Source organism: Pseudorasbora parva, chromosome 14, assembly GCF_024679245.1.
Source record: "Pseudorasbora parva isolate DD20220531a chromosome 14, ASM2467924v1, whole genome shotgun sequence".
Classification (NCBI taxonomy): domain Eukaryota; kingdom Metazoa; phylum Chordata; class Actinopteri; order Cypriniformes; family Gobionidae; genus Pseudorasbora; species Pseudorasbora parva.
The window spans coordinates 1,426,678-1,451,225 of NC_090185.1; the positions used below are offsets into that span (position 1 = coordinate 1,426,678).

The 24,548-nt window shown below is 41.2% G+C and overlaps 1 protein-coding gene across 1 annotated transcript in view; it reads right to left on the minus strand.

Annotated features, from left to right (window-relative positions):
- cacna1sa (calcium channel, voltage-dependent, L type, alpha 1S subunit, a) overlaps window positions 1-16,632 on the minus strand; it is a 50,730-nt gene extending 34,098 nt beyond the window's left edge. Inside the window, exons 1-13 of the mRNA XM_067415162.1 lie at window positions 16,403-16,632; window positions 14,794-14,899; window positions 11,697-11,836; window positions 11,478-11,617; window positions 11,253-11,405; window positions 10,916-11,121; window positions 7,624-7,727; window positions 7,382-7,527; window positions 7,203-7,281; window positions 6,947-7,107; window positions 5,185-5,410; window positions 1,682-1,889; window positions 763-883 (exon numbers count right to left, since the gene is read on the minus strand). Coding sequence (XP_067271263.1) covers window positions 763-883; window positions 1,682-1,889; window positions 5,185-5,410; window positions 6,947-7,107; window positions 7,203-7,281; window positions 7,382-7,527; window positions 7,624-7,727; window positions 10,916-11,121; window positions 11,253-11,405; window positions 11,478-11,617; window positions 11,697-11,836; window positions 14,794-14,899; window positions 16,403-16,590 — 1,978 coding nt within the window. The 5' untranslated portion in view covers window positions 16,591-16,632. The remainder of the gene's footprint in view (window positions 1-762; window positions 884-1,681; window positions 1,890-5,184; window positions 5,411-6,946; window positions 7,108-7,202; window positions 7,282-7,381; window positions 7,528-7,623; window positions 7,728-10,915; window positions 11,122-11,252; window positions 11,406-11,477; window positions 11,618-11,696; window positions 11,837-14,793; window positions 14,900-16,402) is intronic.
- Window positions 16,633-24,548: the final 7,916 nt, after the last annotated feature.

Here is a 24,548-nt window from a genome sequence, read left to right on the forward strand (position 1 = left end):
TATAATGTGCGCGTCAGGTGTCGGTGTGAGATCCTGAGGCGCGGGGCTGAGCTTTGCGTACGTCTTTAGGCTCAATCGGCTGAAGAACGTGCAGTAAACGCACTCAAAGTGTTCTTTTCCTCTCTAGGCAGGTATTTTTTTAGGTTTATTTATCAAAATGTTCTTTTATATATTTGTGTGATGTTCTGTATTTCGATCGCGGCTTTAACATGTTGTGAGAAAACGGTTTATTAATGTTTATCCACCACATTACCTTTCAGGCTATTTAAACCTAAATAAGAAAGCCATTGTCAGTTCGTCAGTCAGTTGGCAGGCAGTTTTGGTCGCTTTATTAAAAGTTGTTGCTGTGTGCAGTCGTGTGTAAAGGAAAATACAAATAGTTTTACCCTTCTGCTGACAGTGTCGTGCCCCTCCCAACCCATTCACACACACAGATGATTCGACTATCGGTCGACCATAGAGAGATTCGACAATTCTGATTCGATTGTCTAAATCCTTAGTCGGGGACAGCCCTACTAGAGACATATCAGGGCCATTTTATGATTAATTTAAATATATTTCTTACATACAGTCGAGATCCCGCGGTCGAAACACACAGCCCAAAGTTCCTGCGGTGGAAACGCGGCTAATGCCATTTTACTGATCTAGTAAATGCATCTTGATTTAAGAATATTTAGATATTTAGACTAGAAACGAGACAGAATGACTGAGTAAGAAGAGCATTGTTTGCAGTGTACATCATGTGTCTAGCGCGAAGGATACAGTTTCCGCAGATGAAGAGGATGATGAAGTAAATGCTGACCAGGATTCCTGGCATGGCTGGCCCACCGTGAGCCATAATGCCGTCGTACATCACGTAGTTCCAGTCTTCACCCGTCAGGATCTAAAACAGAGAGTATAAGACACTGGAGAGAGGCACACACTGCAGTAAATGCTCTTCTTACTCAGTATTTTTGTCTTGTTTCGAGTCCAAACATCTAAAAATTCTTAAAACAAGAAGTATTTACTAGACAAGCAAAAGTAATTGTCTTGTTTTGGGGAAGAAATAACTCAAAATGAAGAGAGTTTTTGCTTAATATAAGATAAATTATCGGAAAGGGGGTTGAGAAAAATTATTTCGGTAACATTTTATTTTAGGGTTCAGTTATTAACTATTAACTAGTGTCTTATGATCATACATATTACTAGGATATTGTCTGTTTATTAGCACTTATAAAGCTCATATTAATGCCTTATTCTGCATGAGCTTATTCTACATCCCTTATCCGACCCAATACCTAAACTTAAACGCTAAAAAACTACCTTACTAACTATTAATAAGCAGTAAATTAGGAGTTTATTGAGGCAGAAGTCAGAGTTAATAGTGAATATGTGTTCCCTATACTACAGTGTTACCAAATAATCTTATTTCTGTTCGAAACAAGAAACAAGATTATTTTCCTCACCCCATTGGCAGATCATTTAGCCTGTTTTAAGCAAAAACTCACTTCATTTAGATTTTATTTTGAAGAAAACAGGGAAAAATATCTTATGTCGTTTTACTGATCTAGTAAATGCATCTTGATTTAAGCATTTTTAGATATTTAGACTAGAAATGAGTAAAAAGTAAGAAGAGTAAGAAAACATTTTGTGCAGTGTGTGGATCCAAACGTCTCGCTCATCATACGAACGATTGATTCACCTGGAAAACCGTGATCAGAGCCTGAGGAAAATTGTCAAAGTTGCTCCGTCTCACGTGATCATCCGGAAAATTAAACTTCCCCCCGAAGACCTGCATGCCGAGCAGAGAGAAGATGACGATGAAGAGGAAGAGGAGCAGGAGAAGAGAGAAGATGGAGCGCACCGAGTTCAAGAGCGAAGCCACGAGATTACTGAGCGTTGTCCAGTGCCTAAAAATCACATCTCAGATCAACTCCGATGCACACACACACACACCCACACGTACAGACACACACGCACTGCAAAACAAGCTCTTCTTACTCAGTCATTCTGTCTTGTTTCTAGTCTAAATATCTAATAGTTCTTAAATAAAGATGCATTTACTAGATCAGTAAAATGACATAAGATATTTTTTGCTTAAAACAAGCTAAATTATCTGCCAATGGGGTGAGAAAAAATACTATATATCATAACATAAATATTTACATATATCGGCCGATACCAATATGGTGACCGATAACATTAAAAAATGTACATATATCGACCGATACCAACATGGTGACCGATAAGGATAACATTAAAACATTTACGTATATCGGCCGATACCAATATGGTGACCGATAACATTAAAAATGTACATATATCGACCGATACCAATATGGTGACCGATAACGATAACATTAAAACATTTACATATATCGGCCGATACCAATATGGTGACCGATAACGATAACATTTAAAAATGTACATATATCGGCCGATACCAATATGGTGACCGATAACGAAAACATTTAAAAATGTACATATATCGGCCGATACCAGTATGGTGACCGATAACGAAAACATAAAAAAATGTACATATATTGGCCGATACCAGTATGGTGACCGATAACATTTAAAAATGTACACATATCGGCCGATACCAGTATGGTGACCGATAACGATAACATTTAAAAATGTACATATATCGGCCGATACCAGTATGGTGACCGATAACGAAAACATAAAAAAATGTACATATATCGGCCGATACCAGTATGGTGAACGATAACATTTAAAAATTTACATATATCGGCCGATACCAGTATGGTGACCGATAACATTTAAAAATGTACATATATCGGCCGATACCAATATGGTGACCGATAACGATAACATTTAAAAATGTACATATATCGGCCGATACCAATATGGTGACGATAACATTTAAAAAATGTACATATATCGGCCGATACCAATATGGTGACCGATAACGATAACATAAAAACATTTACGTATATCGGCCGATACCAGTATGGTGACCGATAACGAAAACATAAAAAAATGTACATATATCGGCCGATACCAGTATGGTGACCGATAACATTTAAAAATGTACATATATCGGCCGATACCAATATGGTGACCGATAACGATAACATAAAAACATTTACGTATATCGGCCGATACCAATATGGTGACCGATAACGATAACATTTAAAAATGTGCATATATCGGCCGATACCAATATGGTGACGATAACATTTAAAAATGTACATATATCGGCCGATACCTCATATCTGATGAATCTCATCTAGTATTTCCCAGCGCCATTACTGGCGAAGAAGGATCTGATATGATAGTAATGGCGCTGGTAAATACTAGATGATATTCGTCTGATATGAGGTAAAAAATAACAAATACAAACTGAAGTGAGTTTTTACTTAAAGCAAGCAAAATGATCTGCCAATGGGGTGAGAAAAAATACCATATATCATAACATAAATATTTACATATATCGGCCGATACCAATATGGTGACCGATAACATTAAAAATGTACATATATCGGCCGATACCAATATGGTGACCGATAACGATAACATTAAAACATTTACGTATATCGGCCGATACCAATATGGTGACCGATAACGATAACATTTAAAAATGTACATATATCGGCCGATACCAATATGGTGACCGATAACGAAAACATTTAAAAATGTACATATATCGGCCGATACCAGTATGGTGACCGATAACGAAAACATAAAAAAATGTACATATATCAGCCGATACCAGTATGGTGAACGATAACATTTAAAAATGTACACATATCGGCCGATACCAGTATGGTGACCGATAACGATAACATTTAAAAATGTACATATATCGGCCGATACCAGTATGGTGACCGATAACGAAAACATAAAAAAATGTACATATATCGGCCGATACCAGTATGGTGAACGATAACATTTAAAAATTTACATATATCGGCCGATACCAGTATGGTGACCGATAACATTTAAAAATGTACATATATCGGCCGATACCAATATGGTGACCGATAACATAAAAACATTTACGTATATCGGCCGATACCAATATGGTGACCGATAACGATAACATTTAAAAATGTACATATATCGGCCGATACCAATATGGTGACGATAACATTTAAAAATGTACATATATCGGCCGATACCAATATGGTGACCGATAACGATAACATAAAAACATTTACGTATATCGGCCGATACCAGTATGGTGACCGATAACGAAAACATAAAAAAATGTACATATATCGGCCGATACCAGTATGGTGAACGATAACATTAAAAAATTTACATATATCGGCCGATACCAGTATGGTGACCGATAACATTTAAAAATGTACATATATCGGCCGATACCAATATGGTGACCGATAACGATAACATAAAAACATTTACGTATATCGGCCGATACCAATATGGTGACCGATAACGATAACATTTAAAAATGTGCATATATCGGCCGATACCAATATGGTGACGATAACATTTAAAAATGTACATATATCGGCCGATACCTCATATCTGATGAATCTCATCTAGTATTTCCCAGCGCCATTACTGGCGAAGAAGGATCTGATATGATAGTAATGGCGCTGGGAAATACTAGATGATATTCGTCTGATATGAGGTAAAAAATAACAAATACAAACTGAAGTGAGTTTTTACTTAAAGCAAGCAAAATGATCTGCCAATGGGGTGAGAAAAATAATCTTATTTCTGATTGAAATCTTGTTTCTTGTTTCTGTCCCAAACAGAAATAAGATTATTTTTCTCACCCCATTGGCAGATCATTTGGCCTGTTTTAAGCAATAACTCACTTCATTTTTTTTTTTTTACCTCATATCAGACGAATCTCATCTAGTATTCCCCAGCGCCATTACTTCCAGTGAAGAAGGTCAAAATATCGGCGCGATCATATCAGATCCTTCTTCGCCAGTAATGGCGCTGGGGAATACTAGATGAGATTCATCAGATATGAGGTATCGGCCGATATATGTACATTTTTAATATTATCTTTATCGGTCGCCATATTGGTATCGGCCGATATATGTACATTTTAAAATGTTATCGGTCGCCATATAAGGAAAAATATCTTTTGTCGTTTTACTGATCTAGCAAATGCGTCTTGATTTAAGAATTGTTAGATATTTAGACTAGAAACGAGACAAAATGACTGAGTAAGAAGAGTGTTTTTGGCAGTGCACGTACCTTGTTACTTTGATGAGACGCAGCAGGCGAATACAGCGCAGAATGGAGATGCCCATGACAGACATTATGCTCATGCGAACGAGGATGAGCTCCAGGATCCCCACAGACACCACGAAGCAGTCGAAGCGGTTAAAGAGAGACATGAAGTACGACGGAAGCCCCATTGCGTACATCTTCAGAAACATCTCCACCGCAAACAGAGACAACAGCACCTTATTGGAATCGTCTGCAAATGAGGTAAAGCAACATAAAAACCCTTTTGGAAAATCCAACTTTTGGCTTGTTTCTAATTGGTTGAAGCTGGGCGTTCGTAGTCTTTTAGCAGAATGTTAGACTTTTTTCATTCAGTGAATGGGAATTGTGGACAATCTACAGTCAAACCAAAATGTATTCAGACACATTTTAACAGTTTATTCGCAATAGTTTAGACACTGCAAAAAGTGCTTCTCTTACTTAGTATTTTTGTCTTGTTTCTAGTCAAAATATCAAAAAATTCTTACATTAAGAAACATACTTGACAAGTGAAAATGATTGTCTTGTTTTGTGACAAAATAACTCAAAATGAGGAGAGTTTTTGCTTAAAATAAGATCAATAATCTGCCAATGGGGTAAGAAAATGAATCTTGTTTTCTGTTTGTATTAAGATTATTTTTCTCACCCCATTGGCAGATTATTTATCTTATTTTAAGCAAAAACTCTCAAAGCATGGTTAGGTCAAAGTGTCTGAATCATTTTGGTCCCAAAATGAACCCTTTCCAAGAGTGACTGCATGATTTTGAGATCCATCTTTTCACACTGAGGACAATGGAGAGACTCAAACACAAAGATTAAAAAAGGTTTAAACATTCATTGACGCTCCAGAAGGAAACTCACGATGCATTATGAGCCGGGGGGTGAAAACTTTTCGAATTTGAAAATCGATGTAAATTTTACTTAATTTGTCTTCCGGAAAACATGTGAGTATCTTCTCTTCATTGCAAAAAAATGCTTTTCTTACTTAGTATTTTTGTCTTGTTTTAAATCCAAATATCTAAAAATTCTTAAAACAAAAATATTTAGACAAGCAAAAGTACAAAACTTGTTTTGGGGAAAAAATAACTCAAAATTAAAATAATTTTTGCTTAAAATAAGATAAATAATCTGCCAATGGGGTGAGAAAAATAATCTTAATTCAAACAGAAAACAAGATTATTTTTCTCACCCCATTGGCAGATTATTTATCTTATTTTAAGCAAAAACTCTTAATTTTGAGTTATTTTTCTCAAAACAAGACAAAAACTTTTGCTTGTCTAGTAAATACTTCTTGTTTTAAGAATTTTTAGATGTTCGGACTAGAAATAAGACAAAAATACTGAGTACAAAAAGCATTGTTTGCAGTGTTGCTTCCAAAGAGCAGGACTAAATGAAAATGTTTCATATGTAAACAAACAAAAAAATTTACGCATCTTCATCCTGTGCAAAAGTTTTCACCCCCCAACTCTTAATGCACCTCAGTGTGAAAAGATGATCTCAATATCATACAGTCATTGCTGGAGAGGGTTCAAATATGCACAAGATGCTGGAAACCTGGAGGATTTTCCTGAAGAACATTGGTCAGTTTACCTGCTCAGGACAAACAAGAGACTCAAGAACAACCCTCACACACACACACACACACACACACACACACACACACATACACACACACACACACACACAAACACAGCCGTGGATAATCCAGGGACTGTAAATGAGGAATGATTGGGTGGGTGAGGAACAGAACCTTGGAAGTTGGTGAGCGATTGGGGCTGATCATGGTGTTCGGTTGCGATTGCCAGAGTGTTGAATAACACCAACAGGATCACCAGCCAGTAGAACAACCTGGACTTCACCCACACACGACACTTCCTCCTGAAAAAACGGTTCCATCGACGAGCGTGTCGACTGTCAAACACATGCACAGAGAAATTCAACGCATTTGTGTTTTAAAAGTCTGAAAATATCAGTCAAGTCAATCATTCATTGATCGCTCAACTCACACATAAAACATGAGTTTGTTCAGTGCCTCCAGCTCATAGAGAGTTTCCGTTTCTGATCCATCCTGGAGTGGGAGCAGACCTGTGGAGGCCAATTGTGCCACATTTAACCAGATTTCAAACCTAATGAGCTTGGGATCACAATGGTTGTAGCTTGTTCAAATCTTTGTAGGTTTGAGCACCTTGCCCCTCCTGGTCATTGTCCATGACCTCTGCCTGTGTGATCCACTCCATGTATCCCTTCAGATCCTCATCGAACTGCTGACGCTCCCGCAGTATCTGATACTCTCCACTTCTGGAACTCTTTTCTCGCTCTTTAGTGAACTCTCTGACCGCAGAGAGGGATAGAGAGAGAGACAGACGAAAGTTTGCACTAAATAACTTGTAGAGTGATACTGAGTAAAAGACAAATGTTCAGACTTACCCGCACAAAACTCCCAGCACCATATTCAAGATGAAGAATGAGCCCAAGAGAATCAAAGTCACAAAATACAGCCAGGGCCACTCCATTCCAATCGCATCATTCACCTACAGGAAGAGTCAAAGTCCTTTATGTCAGTGGTTTCCAACCCTGGTCCTGGAGTAAGCCAACAGGGCAAAGTGTGCTTTATCGGACACACCCATTTCAGACCGGTTACACTTGGAGTTTCTACTAACGAGGCGGACGCCACTCAGTAGGATTGGTTACACTTGGAGTCTCTACTAACGAGCCAGACGCCACACAGAAGGATTGGTTACACTTGGAGTCTTTACTTACGAGCCAGACGCCAGACAGTAGGATTGGTTACACTTAGAGTCTTTACTTACGAGCCAGACGCCAGACAGTAGGATTGGTTACACTTGGAGTCTTTACTAATGAGCCGAACGCCACACAGTAGGATTGGTTACACTTGTAGTCTCTACTAACGAGCCAGACGCCACACAGTAGGACTGGTTACACTTGGAGTCTCTACTAACGAGCCAGACGCCACACAGTTGGATTGGTTACACTTGGAGTTTCTACTAACGAGGCGGACGCCACTCAGTAGGATTGGTTACACTTGGAGTCTCTACTAACGAGCCAGACGCCACACAGAAGGATTGGTTACACTTGGAGTCTTTACTTACGAGCCAGACGCCAGACAGTAGGATTGGTTACACTTAGAGTCTTTACTTACGAGCCAGACGCCAGACAGTAGGATTGGTTACACTTGGAGTCTTTACTAATGAGCCGAACGCCACACAGTAGGATTGGTTACACTTGTAGTCTCTACTAACGAGCCAGACGCCACACAGTAGGACTGGTTACACTTGGAGTCTCTACTAACGAGCCAGACGCCACACAGTTGGATTGGTTACACTTGGAGTCTTTACTAACGAGCCGGTCGCCACTCAGTAGGATTGGTTACACTTGAAGTCTTTACTAACGAGCCGAACGCCATACAGTAGGACTGGTTACACTTGGAGTCTTTACTAACGAGCCGGACGCCACTCAGTAGGATTGGTTACACTTGGAGTTTCTACTAACGAGGCGGACGCCACTCAGTAGGATTGGTTACACTTGGAGTCTCTACTAACGAGCCAGACGCCACACAGTAGGACTGGTTACACTTGGAGTCTCTACTAACGAGCCAGACGCCACACAGTTGGATTGGTTACACTTGGAGTTTCTACTAACGAGGCGGACGCCACTCAGTAGGATTGGTTACACTTGGAGTCTCTACTAACGAGCCAGACGCCACACAGAAGGATTGGTTACACTTGGAGTCTTTACTTACGAGCCAGACGCCAGACAGTAGGATTGGTTACACTTAGAGTCTTTACTTACGAGCCAGACGCCAGACAGTAGGATTGGTTACACTTGGAGTCTTTACTAATGAGCCGAACGCCACACAGTAGGATTGGTTACACTTGTAGTCTCTACTAACGAGCCAGACGCCACACAGTAGGACTGGTTACACTTGGAGTCTCTACTAACGAGCCAGACGCCACACAGTTGGATTGGTTCCACTTGGAGTCTTTACTAACGAGCCGGTCGCCACTCAGTAGGATTGGTTACACTTGAAGTCTTTACTAACGAGCCGAACGCCATACAGTAGGACTGGTTACACTTGGAGTCTTTACTAACGAGCCGGACGCCACTCAATAGGATTGGTTACACTTGGAGTTTCTACTAACGAGGCGGACGCCACTCAGTAGGATTGGTTACACTTGGAGTCTCTACTAACGAGCCAGACGCCACACAGAAGGATTGGTTACACTTGGAGTCTTTACTTACGAGCCAGACGCCAGACAGTAGGATTGGTTACACTTAGAGTCTTTACTTACGAGCCAGACGCCAGACAGTAGGATTGGTTACACTTGGAGTCTTTACTAATGAGCCGAACGCCACACAGTAGGATTGGTTACACTTGTAGTCTCTACTAACGAGCCAGACGCCACACAGTAGGACTGGTTACACTTGGAGTCTCTACTAACGAGCCAGACGCCACACAGTTGGATTGGTTACACTTGGAGTCTTTACTAACGAGCCGGTCGCCACTCAGTAGGATTGGTTACACTTGAAGTCTTTACTAACGAGCCGAACGCCATACAGTAGGACTGGTTACACTTGGAGTCTTTACTAACGAGCCGGACGCCACACAGTAGGACCGGTTACACTTGGAGTCTCTACTAACGAGCCAGACGCCACACAGTTGGATTGGTTACACTTGGAGTCTTTACTAACGAGCCGGTCGCCACTCAGTAGGATTGGTTACACTTGGAGTCTTTACTAACGAGCCGGACGCCACACAGTAGGACTGGTTACACTTGGAGTCTCTACTAACGAGCCGGACGCCACACAGTAGGACCGGTTACACTTGGAGTCTCTACTAACGAGCCAGACGCCACACAGTAGGATTGGTTACACTTGGAGCCTTTACTAACGAGCCGGACATCACACAGTAGGATTGGTTACACTTGGACTCTCTACTAACGAGCCGGACGCCACTCAGTAGGATTGGTTACACTTGGACTCTCTACTAACGAGCCGGACGCCACTCAGTTGGATTGGTTACACTTGGAGTCTCTACTAACGAGCCGGACATCACACAGTAGGATTGGTTACACTTGGAGTCTTTACTAATGAGCCGGACGCCACACAGTAGGACTGGTTACACTTGGAGTCTTTACTAACGAGCCGGACGCCACACAGTAGGCTTGGTTACACTTGGAGTCTCTACTAACGAGCCGGACGCCACACAGTAGGACCGGTTACACTTGGAGTCTCTACTAACGAGCCGGACGCCACACAGTAGGACCGGTTACACTTGGAGTCTCTACTAACGAGCCGGACACCACTCAGTAGGATTGGTTACACTTGGAGTCTTTACTAACGAGCCGGACGCCACTCAGTAGGATTGGTTACACTTGGAGTCTTTACTAACGAGCCGGACGCCACTCAGTAGGATTGGTTACACTTGGAATCTTTACTAACGAGCCGGACGCCACTCAGAAGGATTGGTTACACTTTGAGTCTCTACTAACGAGCCGGACGCCATTCAGAAGGATTGGTTACACTTGGAGTCTCTACTAACGTGCCGGACGCCACACAGTAGGATTGGTTACACTCGGAGTCTCTACAAACAAGCTGACAATTTGAATCAAATGTGTTCGGTTGGGCAGAAATAAAAAATGTTGGGGTTGGGGGTAGTGCATGACCATGGTTGGGAACCACTTCTCTATGTGTCACTGACCCAGTACAGAACATCCGTCCAGCCCTGAGTGGTGATGCACTGGTATACAGTGAGCATGGAGAAACCCAGGTTGTCAAAGTGGGTAATGCCATCATTTGGTCCAGGCCAACCACCACGGCATTCGGTTCCGTTAAGAGGGCAGCGCCTGCCGTTACCAGCCTGAGCGCAAGGAGCTGCCCACTCGCCATCCCCCGTGGCAATAATATCTGTGACACAACAGACCTCAGATGATGGAACTACATTTGCATTTATTGAAGGAAACACCATTGCTTACAAGATGCAAAAGTAAAACATGTAGGTAAGTTTAAATTTTGGTTTTGTCAAGATCATTTCTTACCTGTGCCGGAATGGTAACATGTTTTATGCATTTTGCATTTAAAAAGCTCCAGGCCTATGATGGCATAGATGGTGACCATGAAGAAGACCAGAAGAGAGATGTGGAACAGGGGCAGCATGGACTTGAGAATGGAGCTCATAACCACCTGCAGGCCTGAAGGAGAGATTACACTTTAACCAATGAAAAAAATGAGACAGGTGAGTAAAAGAAGGTGTTGTCGCTTACTGGGGACCCCAGAGACGAGCCTTAGGGGTCGCAGGACTCTGAACGCTCGGAGGGCTTTCATGTCAAAACCGCCTTTCTGTTCCACTGGCGCCTCGACGCCGCTGATGTTATTGATGAAGTCCACCACCACCGTGAACAACCTGGGAGATGCCACACAGTAGGTGTTTGTTTACTTGTAGGACCATATTCAGGAAGTGTGTGTGTGTGTGTGTGTCTTACCCCATTGTCACAATGACAAAATCTAATATATTCCAGCAGTTCCGCAAATAAGCATCGGCGTGAAAGAGTAATCCATATGCCACGATCTTCAGGAAGCATTCCATAGTGAATATGATGAGGAAAATGTACTCAAGACTCTCCTGTGAAAGTACACACACAGAATATTGAGATGAATGGAGCTGTCAGCACACTTCAGTACAACCAACTGACTCATGGTATTTGTCAATGGTTGCTTTTCTACTTCATAACACTTTTGTTTTGACTCTGAATGTTTGTCTTGACATGCCTTTTTATGTTCTGGCAAATTGCACACGTTGAGTTTGGTAGGAACGTGGCAAAATTGCTAGACCCTGACACTTTCCTCCGGTTTCAGTCGAGGCATTTTGAAAACGACCCTGACACAGACGCTGAGAATTTTATAACCAACATGGCACCTACTATTAGTGTGAAAGCAGACGCTATTTGTTTCTACTGATATTTAAAAAGTGAATGGAAAAAAAAGTAGATGCAAATTTATGACCCGCCAAATGCTTTGATATCGACGTGATAAAACAAACAACCTGACATATCGTGTTACAAACCACAAAATATTTCAGATAGCACCACAGTGATGAGACAGCTCTGCGAGTATGTGAGAGTGTATAGTTTGAGTTTGGGGCTAATTTTAAAACGTCCACACATGCAGGCGTCCCATCGGTATGCGGTAAAGCACCTGCTTCTTTCAGTCACCTGAGTGAAGGTCGTGCACGCTTACAAGGGGTTTAGTGAGATGAATTTAGGTATTAGGTGTCAGCCATTCTGCCAAAGACTGATTTGATCTTGTCACTAGTTCATTTAGAATATAGTTCAGTCTTTTATAAGAATATACTATATATAGACTTGGAAACACCCTTTTTAAGTTCAGGCTTTTAAACAGTCTACAATAGGTTTGTATAAGGTGTGTGTGGGAGTGGAGTCTATAGGTATTGGGGAGGGGTTTATATGTTGAGGAGTGTATGAGGACGGGGTCTATAGGTTGTCTTGGGTGTCTTAAGGTGGAGTCTACAGATATTGGGGAGGGGTTTATATGTTGAGGAGTGTATGAGGGTGGGGTCTATAGGTTGTCTTTGGGTGTCTTAAGGCGGAGTCTACAGGAATTGGGGAGGGGTTTATATGTTGAGGAATGTATGAGGGTGGGGTCTATAGGTTGTCTTGGTTGTCTTAAGGTGGAGTCTACAGGTATTGGGGAGGGGTTTATATGTTGAGGAGTGTATGAGGGCAGGGTCTATAGGTTGTCATGGGTGTCTTAAGGCGGAGTCTACAGATATTGGGGAGGGGTTTATATGTTGAGGAGTGTATGAGGGTGGGGTCTATAGGTTGTCTTTGGGTGTCTTAAGGCGGAGTCTACAGGAATTGGGGAGGGGTTTATATGTTGAGGAGTGTATGAGGGTGGGGTCTATAGGTTGTCTTGGGTGTCTTAAGGCGGAGTCTACAGGAATTGGGGAGGGGTTTATATGTTGAGGAATGTATGAGGGTGGGGTCTATAGGTTGTCTTGGGTGTCTTAAGGCGGAGTCTACAGGAATTGGGGAGGGGTTTATATGTTGAGGAATGTATGAGGGTGGGGTCTATAGGTTGTCTTGGGTGTCTTAAGGCGGAGTCTACAGGAATTGGGGAGGGGTTTATATGTTGAGGAGTGTATGAGGGTGGGGTCTATAGTTTGTCTTTGGTGTATTAAGGCAGAATCTACAGGTATTGGGGAGGGGTTTATATGTTGAGGAGTGTATGAGGGTGGGGTCTATAGGTTGTCTTTGGGTGTCTTAAGGCGGAGTCTACAGGAATTGGGGAGGGGTTTATATGTTGAGGAATGTATGAGGGTGGGGTCTATAGGTTGTCTTGGGTGTCTTAAGGTGGAGTCTACAGGTATTGGGGAGGGGTTTATATGTTGAGGAGTGTATGAGGGCAGGGTCTATAGGTTGTCATGGGTGTCTTAAGGCGGAGTCTACAGATATTGGGGAGGGGTTTATATGTTGAGGAGTGTATGAGGGTGGGGTCTATAGGTTGTCTTTGGGTGTCTTAAGGCGGAGTCTACAGGAATTGGGGAGGGGTTTATATGTTGAGGAGTGTATGAGGGTGGGGTCTATAGGTTGTCTTGGGTGTCTTAAGGCGGAGTCTACAGGAATTGGGGAGGGGTTTATATGTTGAGGAATGTATGAGGGTGGGGTCTATAGGTTGTCTTGGGTGTCTTAAGGCGGAGTCTACAGGAATTGGGGAGGGGTTTATATGTTGAGGAATGTATGAGGGTGGGGTCTATAGGTTGTCTTGGGTGTCTTAAGGTGGAGTCTACAGATATTGGGGAGGGGTTTATATGTTGAGGAGTGTATGAGGGTAGGGTCTATAGTTTGTCTTTGGTGTATTAAGGCAGAATCTACAGGTATTGGGGAGGGGTTTATATGTTGAGGAGTGTATGAGGGTGGAGTCTATAGGTTCTCTTAAGGCAGAGTCTACAGGTATTGGGGAGGGGTTTATATGTTGAGGAGTGTATGAGGGTGGGGTCTATAGGTTGTCTTAAGGCAGAGTCTACAAGTATTGGGGAGGGGTTTATATGTTGAGGAATGTATGAGGGCGGGGTCTATAGTTTGTCTTTGGTGTATTACGGTGGAGTCTACAGGTATTGGGGAGGGGTTTATATGTTGAGGAATGTATGAGGGCGGGGTCTATAGTTTGTCTTTGGTGTATTACGGTGGAGTCTACAGGTATTGGGGAGGGGTTTATATGTTGAGGAATGTATGAGGGCGGGGTCTATAGTTTGTCTTTGGTGTATTACGGTGGAGTCTACAGGTATTGGGGAGGGGTTTATATGTTAAGGTTGTGTATGAGGGTGGGGTCTATAGTTTGTCTTTGGTGTATTACGTTGGAGTCTACAGGTATTGGGGAGGGGTTTATATGTTGAGGAGTGTATGAGGGTGGGGTCTGTAGGTTGTCTTAAGGCGGAGTCTACAGGTATTGGGGAGGGGTTTATATGTTGAGGTTGTGTATGAGGGCGGGGTTTGTAGTTTGTCTTTGGTGTTTTAAAGTGGAGTCCTTAAGACGTGTGTTGTGTGTGTGAGAGAGACTCACTAGGTTGCTGTTGGTGTTATTCGTATCTTCTTCAGGCATTGGCATGAAAACAGCCAGAGCTACACAGTTTGCAAAGATGGTGAGGAGGATGATGATTTCAAACGGTCTGAGAGACACATTGAGGAAAATAAACCAGCATTGATTTATGGTTTATATACGAGTCTAAAACTCTTAAAGTGATAAATATGTTCCTACAATAACACACAATATGATAGTGTGTGCTGCACTACATGACTGCCGTCTCAGTGTGTTGTTGTGTGCGCGCTAGCATTCTCTGAGTTTAGCATGTCTGTATTAAGTGTGCTGGAGGTCAGAACAGCTGTTCTCTCAGAATATCAGCGCTGTGCTGAAACACTGACATTTACACACGCACTCAAGACTAAATGAGCTCATTATCTGTCTGTCATCTCGTAGTTGCTTTCTGTGTTTAAACACTTTTTGACTTCATATTTGTCGCCTCTAGTAAGGAATGACTTTAATGTGTACTTGTTTACTCCTATGAAGCAATGGGATAAAATGGAGAGTAAATTAAGATATTTGATTAGTACATTACAATACGTGTCTGGTTTTACTGTAGAAGAATCGCCTGAGATAAAGTTCATGCTCAAATTAAACATACCTGAGAACTTCTTTAAAGGCACAAAATGTACGATTTTTTGGATTAAAATATCGAAAAGCCTCTAGGACAGTGTTATATAGTGTGTTGGCTTGTGTACATTATCCCAAATGTTTTCAAGATTGTTTAAATCCAGTGATTTTAACCAGGACACGGATCGTGACATCATCCCCGCGTTACCCTCCGGTGTTATTGTGCAGTAACCATGGCAGCACTACCGCCGCTTTAATATCGATTTATAACCATGGCAACACTTTAATATCTGATGTTTTATTAGACACTGTTTGGATCACTGATGGACAGAAACTAATGATTGTCCTCCAGCTCAACACAGTTAGTCTTATTGTTTAAATCTGCTGTTGGTGATTTACCGCACAGAGTGCCGTGTTTTACCGCCTAATATGATCTCGCTCACTGCAGTGTCAACAAGAGTCTCATAGTAGCATTATAACATTACTTTAACACACTGATATAATAAAACAGCGCTGCGTTTTACACACACACACACGTACACACACACACACACGTACACACACACACACACGTACACACACACACACACACAAGCAGAAGAAGCGGAAGCGCTCACGGCAGAATATAAGCTCCGCCCACTCAAGAGTTAAGCCACGCCTCTGGGCTGAAAACTTACATACTGTGCCTTTAATACCGCTGATCTATGAAAGACATTTTTTTTGTTTATTTCTATTAAATACACTGTTTTAATTCAAAGTATTTTTTAAATTATTTTAAGATGCATTAAAGTGACAGTAACTACATTTTATAATGTTGCAAAAGATTGTATTTCAAATAAATCAAAGTTTTCAACATTGATAATAATCAGAAATGTTTCAGACCCTCATATCACACTGATTTGTGAAGGATCATGACTTTTACACACTTTAACAACATGCATTAAATTCTGCCTGATTGACAGACATGTTTAGTGACTGTGTTATTGTAATTAAAATAATTTTCTGATTTGTTAAAGGATACTTCCACTCTACAATGTTGATGCAGGCCTTGCGGAAGGGGTTCTTCAGCGTGAGGAAGAGCAGGGATCGCGCGGGCCGTGGGTTGCCACCGGTGGCCTGGAGCTTCTTGAGCTTCTCTCTCTGCTTCCTCTTGAGTGTCTCCTCATCCATGATGAAGGAGGTCATGGGAGCTTCACCTCCGCCCTCCATGATCCGATCGAACCAGAGCAGGAGGCGCAGGAATCCTGGAGATCAGGTACTCGGCTCAATACTTCAGTGTCTTCGCCTAGCTGCTCTCGGGGCTCAAAAACGAATGTGTCCCCACCATCCGCTCTCTCTCTCTCTCTCTCTCTCTCTCTCTCTCTCTCTCTCTCTCTCTCTCTCTCTCTCTCTCTCTCTCTTTCTCTCTCCCTCTCTCTCTCTCTCTGTCTGTCTGTCTGTCCGTCTGTCCCTGGATCTATTTCTCTCACTGTCTCTCTCCGCTCTTGTTCGGTTAGTACCGCAGCTGTCTGACTTAAAAAATAAATATAGACAATGTGTGTCACTCAATTTATGTGTGTGTGTGTGTGTGCATGTGTGTGTGTGTGTGTGTGTGTGTGTGTGATTTAGGGGACAACAGAGCATGACACAGTTCAGAGGCAGGACATTAACAAAGCCATAACTTTGGAAGGCTCCCATTGGCTTATTCTGTTTGTGACATAACTGTGCTGGCAAACCAATCGGCTCATAGATAAATCGCTGGGAAATGTGGTGTCTCATATTTACTGATTGTCCCAATGTGTGTAAATGGGTAAAAACTTCACTATTTTTCATTATTAGTATTACATTATATTTATACACTCACGTAAAGGATTATTAGTAACACATGTTACATTTCTCATTAATGCAATTATCTAATCAGCCAATCACATGGCAGTTGCTTCAGTGCATTTAGGGGTGTGGTCCTGCTCAAGACAATCTCCTGAGCCCCAAACTGAATGTCAGAATGGGAAAGAAAGGTGATTTAAGCAATTTTGTTGCATGGTTGTTGGTGCCAGACGGGCCAGTCTGAGTATTTCACAATCTGCTCAGTTACTGGGATTTACACACACAACCATTTCTAGGGTTTACAAAGAATGGTGTGAAAAGGGAAGAGCATCCAGTATGCAGCAGTCCTGTGGGAGAAAATGCCTTGTTGATGCTCGAGGTCAGAGGAGAATGGGCCGACTGATTCAAGCTGATAGAAGAGCAACTTTGACGGAAATAACCACTCGTTACTACAGAGGTATGCAGCAAAGCATTTGTGAAGCCACAACACACACAACCTTGAGGCGGATGGGCTACAACAGCAGAAGACCCCACCGGGTACCACTCATCTCCACTACAAATAGGAAAAAGAGGCGACAATTTGCACGAGCTCACCAAAATTGGACAGTTGAAGACTGGAAAAATGTTGCCTGGTCTGATGAGTCTCGATTTCTGTTGAGACATTCAGATGGTAGAGTCAGAATTTGGCGTAAACAGAATGAGAACATGGATCCATCATGCCTTGTTCCCACTGTGCAGGCTGGTGGTGGTGGTGTAATGGTGTGGGGGATGTTTTCTTGGCACACTTTAGGCCCCTTAGTGCCAATTGGGCATCGTTTAAATGCCACGGCCTACCTGAGCATTGTTTCTGACCATGTCCATCCCTTTATGACCACCATGTCCCCATCCTCTGATGGCTACTTCCAGCAGGATAATGCACCATGTCACAAAGCTCCAATCATTTCAAATTGGTTTCTTGAACATGCCTATGAGTTGACTGAACTAAAATGGCCACCACAGTCACCAGATCTCAACCCAATAGAGCATCTTTGGGATGTGGTGGAACGGGAGCTTCGTGCCCTGGATGTGCATCCCACAAATCTCCATCAACTGCAAGATGCTCTCCTATCAATATGGGCCAACATTTCTAAAGAATGCTTTCAGCAGCATGTTGATCAATGCCACGGAGAATTAAGGCAGTTCTGAAGGCGAAAGGGTCAAACACAGTATTAGTGTGTGTTCCTAATAATCCTTTAGGTGAGTGTATAGGGTTTATGCATTTTCATAATAATAAAAATACTCATATGTATCAAACATTTTTATAGTGTATAATATATAAGTTTTTAAGTGTCTTATATGTGTTAATCAACAGAGATAAAACCACAACGCTTCAAACCTAGAGAAACACTATGAACGTCTGAGTGAAAACAGTCCCATTCCAAGTATAATTTAAGGTTTATTTGAGTTTAAGTCAAGTTTAAAATCACAGTACACATGGTCACAGAGCGATCACAGAGAGTTCAAGAGCAGAAACTGGGCGTCGTGTTGAGTTCAAGGCTTTTTTGGGCGTCGTGACCCCGTGCTCCGGTCTAAAAAAAAACACACTTTCAATGGGAGACGTCACCACCAAAACACAACTCGTGTCGTTTACAGTCACGCTCAAAGATTCTGAGAAAATGTTTAAAAGAGTCTGCAAAATGTGATTCATTTTTTACACAATAAGAGGGATCTTATTTTTTTGTTTTGTGGTATCCTGAATAAGATATTTTACATTAAAGATGTTTAAATATAGTCAAAAAAGTTGTATTTATATTATTAAAATGCCCCTGATAAAAAGTTTACACACCCTTGATTCTTAATCTTGTGTGTCGTTCCCTGATGATCCCTGTGTGTGTGTGTGTGTGTGTGTGTGTGTGTGTGTGTGTGTCTGTCGTTCCCTTATGATCCCCGGCTGTGTGTGTGTTTTGTGATGGTTTGTTCTGTGTGATGATCTGAGGACTCAATCGAGGGACTCAAACACAACTAGTAAAAAAGGTTGAAACATTCACTGATGCTCCAGAAGAAAACAATGACGCATTAAGAGCCGGGGGTGAAAACTTTTGGAATTTGAAAATCAATGTAAATTGTACTTCATTTGTCTTCAGGAAAACATGTGAGTATCTTCTGTTGCTTCCGAGGGGCAGGACTAAATGAAAAAAAAAGTATATTTAAATTATACTTACATATTTATATAATTTTTATCTTCATCCTGTGCAAAAATGTTCACCCCCTGCCTCCCTTCTGGAGCATCAGTGAATGTTTCAACCTCTTTTATTAGTTGACACTTACATGAAGATGAATTTAAAGCAGGAAGTTGAAAATAGAGCGTTTAAAATTTACTAGTTGTCTCCTACATTCAAAACTAACAGATGGTAACATTGTCTTCCATGATGTTCAACACACATACTTCTGTTATAATCTCAGAACATTTGGTTTAGGGTTTCATGGCACTTTAACTCCCGACGGACTCCTCAGAAGACGATTCGGAAGCGGATCGAGGCGACGCTCCTGCGTTTTCCTCTTCGCTGCCCGCATTCTCCACCATTTTTTGCAGGTATTTGATGTAGCGGATGGCCGCGCGTAGCGTCTCCACTTTGCTCAGCCGCTTGTCCGTGCTTCCATTAGGCAGATGGTCGCGTAATTTGGCATATCCCTGATTGACGCATTTCACTCGCTGCCGTTCCCGCTCATTTCGCTTTTGGATGAAGGCGGGCTCGAATGGACATTCGTAGACGCCGAAGCTACCGTGGAACGGCGGGAGATAAGATAGCAGTGATCCGGTGCAATACGAGCCTTCATAGACTCGCTGATCAATGTGATTTGGGTATAAGAACAGCGGTAGCGAGCGACCTAGCGGATCTGAGCGGATGTCATTCCCACTGTAACCACCAGAGGGCGCACAATATCGACTATTCCTGCCCAAACGGTCCATGTTGAGTTGGAGTCCTAATGAAAGCCAAGCCCGAGGAAGTTGATCTAAAGCTGATGGATTATCGTGCGCTTCCTGAGGTGAGGAAGCTTCATCCTCTTCTCCGGTCTCAATGATACACGCTTCGGGAAAACGGCTTCTGCTGCGCTTTGAAAGCCCTGTGAAGGATTTTCGAGAGAGACAGACTTTAGTTTAAAACGGGAGACTTCAAACACACTCTAGATTAACTTAATCACCGCTTTAGTCTGAGGTTCAAATACGCCGGATAAACCCACGGATGGTCCTTACAATTAACAAGGATTTGACATCAAATACAGGCGCAAAGACCCAAAACACACACGCTCTGTGAACGCACACGCCTTCCAAAATATGCTAATACACTGCAAAAAGTGCTTTTCTTACTTAGTATTTTTTCTCGTTTGTAGTCTAAATATCAAAATATTCTTACATTAAGAAACATTTACTAGACACGTAAAATTTTTTTTGGGAAAAATAACTCAAAATGAAGAGAGTTTTTGCTTAAAATAAGATAAATAATCTGCCAATGGTGTGAGAAAAATTATGTTGTTTAAAGATTATCTCTCTTAGAAACTCTTCATTTTGAGTTATTTTTCCCCAAAACAAGACAATTACTTTTGCTTATCTAGTAAATACTTCTCGTTTTAAGAATTTGTAGATGTTTGGACTAGAAACAAGACAAAAATACTGAGTAAGAAGAGCATTTTTTGCAGTGTAATAACACATCTGGTTTATTAACACATTTGGCTGCGTCATCACAAATAAAACACACAATTACCCAATATGCTTACAAAATCTTGTAATAATATTTGAATAAAGGTTGTCGAATCTCAAAAAATGTTAATTGTATGAACTGTATCATTGTTCAATGTATCAATGAACTCAACATTTTAAGGCAACCAGATAACTTATTTTTAAATATTTTTTACAGTGTGCTACGAGTGCGCGCTTGTGATATGTTGGCCAAACATTAGTGTGTTTCTGGCAGTGTGTCGGAGATGAGAACTCGTAATCCGTCTCTAATTCACGACATTGTGTACAACACAGGAGTAAAGGGAACATGAATGGAAGGAAAACAAACGGCTGATCTAATCCCTCCGTGCTTTGTGATTTAAAGACGTCTCTGCGCTTGTCTCGCACGTGTGTGTGTGTGTGTGTTTGAGCTCGAGGCGAATCATTGTGTGTATGATCAATGAAAACGTGCCATACGGCTACAAAGAAAAACATGCTGGTGTCTAGCACAACTATTCAGAAATGTGTGAATATCATACAATGCAAATATTAATCTTAAAATAACTAATTTGAGTTATGACTTTATTTAACATGGACTAATAATGAACTGCACTTTAGTAATAATTTCAACATTTACTAATGCATTAATGCATTCAAACTGAAAAACAAGATTATTTTTCAGATTATTTATCTTATATTAAGCAAAAACTCTCTTCATTTTGAGTTATTTTTCCCCAAAACAAGACAATTACTGTTGCTTGTCTAGTAAATACTTCTTGTTTTAAGAATTTTTAGATGTTTGGACTCGAAACAAGACAGAAATACTGAGTAAGAAAAGCATTTTTGGTAGTGTGACAAGCCACGAAATACAGTGTCATGGTTAGTTCATATATTAACTAACGCTAACTAATGAGACCTTATGGTTTAGGTTTACAATAAAGGTTTAGGCTTAAAACAAGTATATATATATATATTGTATATTTTCAATTTATAAATCAAATGAATTCAAATTAACACACATGCACACTGCAAAAAATGCTTTTTTTATTTGGTATATTTGTCTTTTCTAGTCAAAATATCTAAACATTCTTACATTATGAAACATTTAATAAACAAGCAAAAGTAATTGTCTTGTTTTGGGGAAAAATACTCAAAATTAAGAAAAATAATCGTGTTTTCTGTTTGATTAAGATTATTTTGCTTACCTCACTGGCAGATTTTCTTTTTAAATAAGATAAAATAAGATATTTATCTTATTTTAAGCAAAAACTCTTCATTTTGAGTTATTTTTTCCCAAAACAAGACAATAATTTGTGCTTGTCTAGTAAATGTTTCTTAATTTTTTAGATGTTTGGACTCGAAACAAGACAAAAATACTGAGTAAGAAGAGCATTATTGCAGTGTTCTTTATGCGTATAGTTCAAAAACACTTGACACAAACGATTTCTAAATGGCAAAAGCTGGGAGAACGTAGAATATATAAAACAAATAGTTGTCAATAAGCAGCATGCAGTATATATATATATATGAAATACATCATTTTTGTCTGCATGCATTAGATTAGATATAGTTCTTGCTCTGCACATTAGGCATTTGACGCGTTGTGTGATTGTTTTAGTAGTTGTAATATATTTACCTCTGAGGAAGCGGCTCTGCTGTCTCTGTCTGAGTGATGGTACAGGTGAGCTCTCAGCGCTTTACCTGCCGTCGAGCCCGCCCTCTGTGTGTGTGTGTGTGTGTGTGTGTGTGTGTTTACGCTCCGACAGGAACATTTCAAAGGCAGGATGAGCCTCAGGAAGTCGGCAGAGATGGGTTTGTTTTGTGTTGGAGTCTGAAATTACAGCGGGTGCAGAAAGCTGCAATGGGCTGTTTGCTGATCTCAGATCTGTCATCCAGACGCTACAGCGAGCACTTCTATCTGAACGATCTTCACAGGTTTCCTGAAGACCACGAGCGCTGCAGATGTAGATCACTGGATGAGGAGTGTGTGGAGGCTCTTCCTCTGCTTTATGAACGTGCAGACAGACGAGCTGCCACTCAAAACACACATTTGACATGATAACACAAGAGATGTCTGTCTGTGTCATTTTCTGTCTGTCTGTTGTTTTGTCTGTCTGTCACTCGTTTTGTTTATCTGTCTGTCTGTCTGTTGTTTTGTTTGTCTGTCTCTCGTTTTGTCTGTCTGTCTGTCTGTTGTTTTGTCTCTGTCTCTCGTTTTGTCTGTCTGTCTGTCTGTTGTTTTGTCTGTCTGTCTCGTTTTGTTTATCTGTCTGTCTGTCTGTCTGTTTATCTGTCTGTCCCTCATTTTGTCTGTCTGTCTGTCTGTTGTTTTGTCTTTCTGTCTCTCGCTTTGTCTGTCTGTCTGTCTGTTGTTTTGTCTGTCTGTCTGTCTGTTTATCCGTCTGTCCCTCATTTTGTCTGTCTGTCTGTCTGTTGTTTTGTCTTTCTGTCTCTCATTTTGTCTGTCTGTCTCTCATTTTGTCTGTCTGTCTGTCTGTCTGTTGTTTTGTCTGTCTGTCTGTTGTTTTGTCTGTCTGTCTCTCGTTTTGTCTGTCTCTCATTTTGTCTGTCTGTCTGTCTGTTTTTTTGTCTGTCTGTCTGTTGTTTTGTGTGTCTGTCTCTCATTTTGTCTGTCTGTCTGTGTTGTTTTGTCTGTCTGTTTTGTCTGTCTGTCTGTTGTTTTGTCTGTCTGTCTGTCTGTTGTTTTGTCTGTCTGTCTCTCGTTTTGTCTGTCTGTCTCTCGTTTTGTCTGTCTGTCTCTCATTTTGTCTGTCTGTTGTTTTGTCTGTCTGTCTCTCGTTTTGTCTGTCTGTCTGTCTGTTGTTTTGTCTGTCTGTCTGTTGTTTTGTCTGTCTGTCTGTCTGTCTGTCGTTTTATCTGTCTGTCTCTCATTTTGTCTGTCTGTCTGTTTTTTTGTCTGTCTGTCTCTCGTTTTGTCTGTCTGTCTGTCTGTCTGTCTGTCTGTCTGTCTGTCTGTTGTTTTGTCTGTCTGTCGGTTTTGTCTGTCTGTTGTTTTGTCCTTTCTGTCTGTCTGTTGTTTTGTCTGTCTGTCTCTCGTTTTGTCTGTCTGTCTCTCAATTTGTCTGTCTGTCTGTTGTTTTGTCTGTCTGTCTCTCGTTTTGTCTGTCTGTCTGTCTGTTGTTTTGTCTGTCTGTCTCTCGTTTTGTCTGTCTGTCTGTCAGTCTGTTGTTTTGTCTGTCTGTCGGTTTTGTCTGTCTGTCTGTTGTTTTGTCCTTTCTGTCTGTCTGTTGTTTTGTCTGTCTGTCTCTCGTTTTGTCTGTCTGTCTCTCATTTTGTCTGTCTTTCTGTCTGTTGTTTTGTCTGTCTGTCTCTCGTTTTGTCTGACTGTCTGTTGTTTTGTCTGTCTGTCTGTCTGTTGTTTTGTCTGTCTGTCTGTCTGTCTGTCGTTTTATCTGTCTGTCTCTTGTTTTGTCTGTCTGTCTCTCGTTTTGTCTGTCTGTCTGTTGTTTTGTCTGTCTGTCTGTCTGTTGTTTTGTCTGTCTGTCTGTCTGTCTCTTGTTTTATCTGTCTGTCTCTCGTTTTGTCTGTCTGTCTGTCTGTCTGTCTGTCTCTTGTTTTATCTGTCTGTCTCTCGTTTTGTCTGTCTGTCTGTCTGTCTGTCTGTCTGTCGTTTTATCTGTCTGTCTCTCGTTTTGTCTGTCTG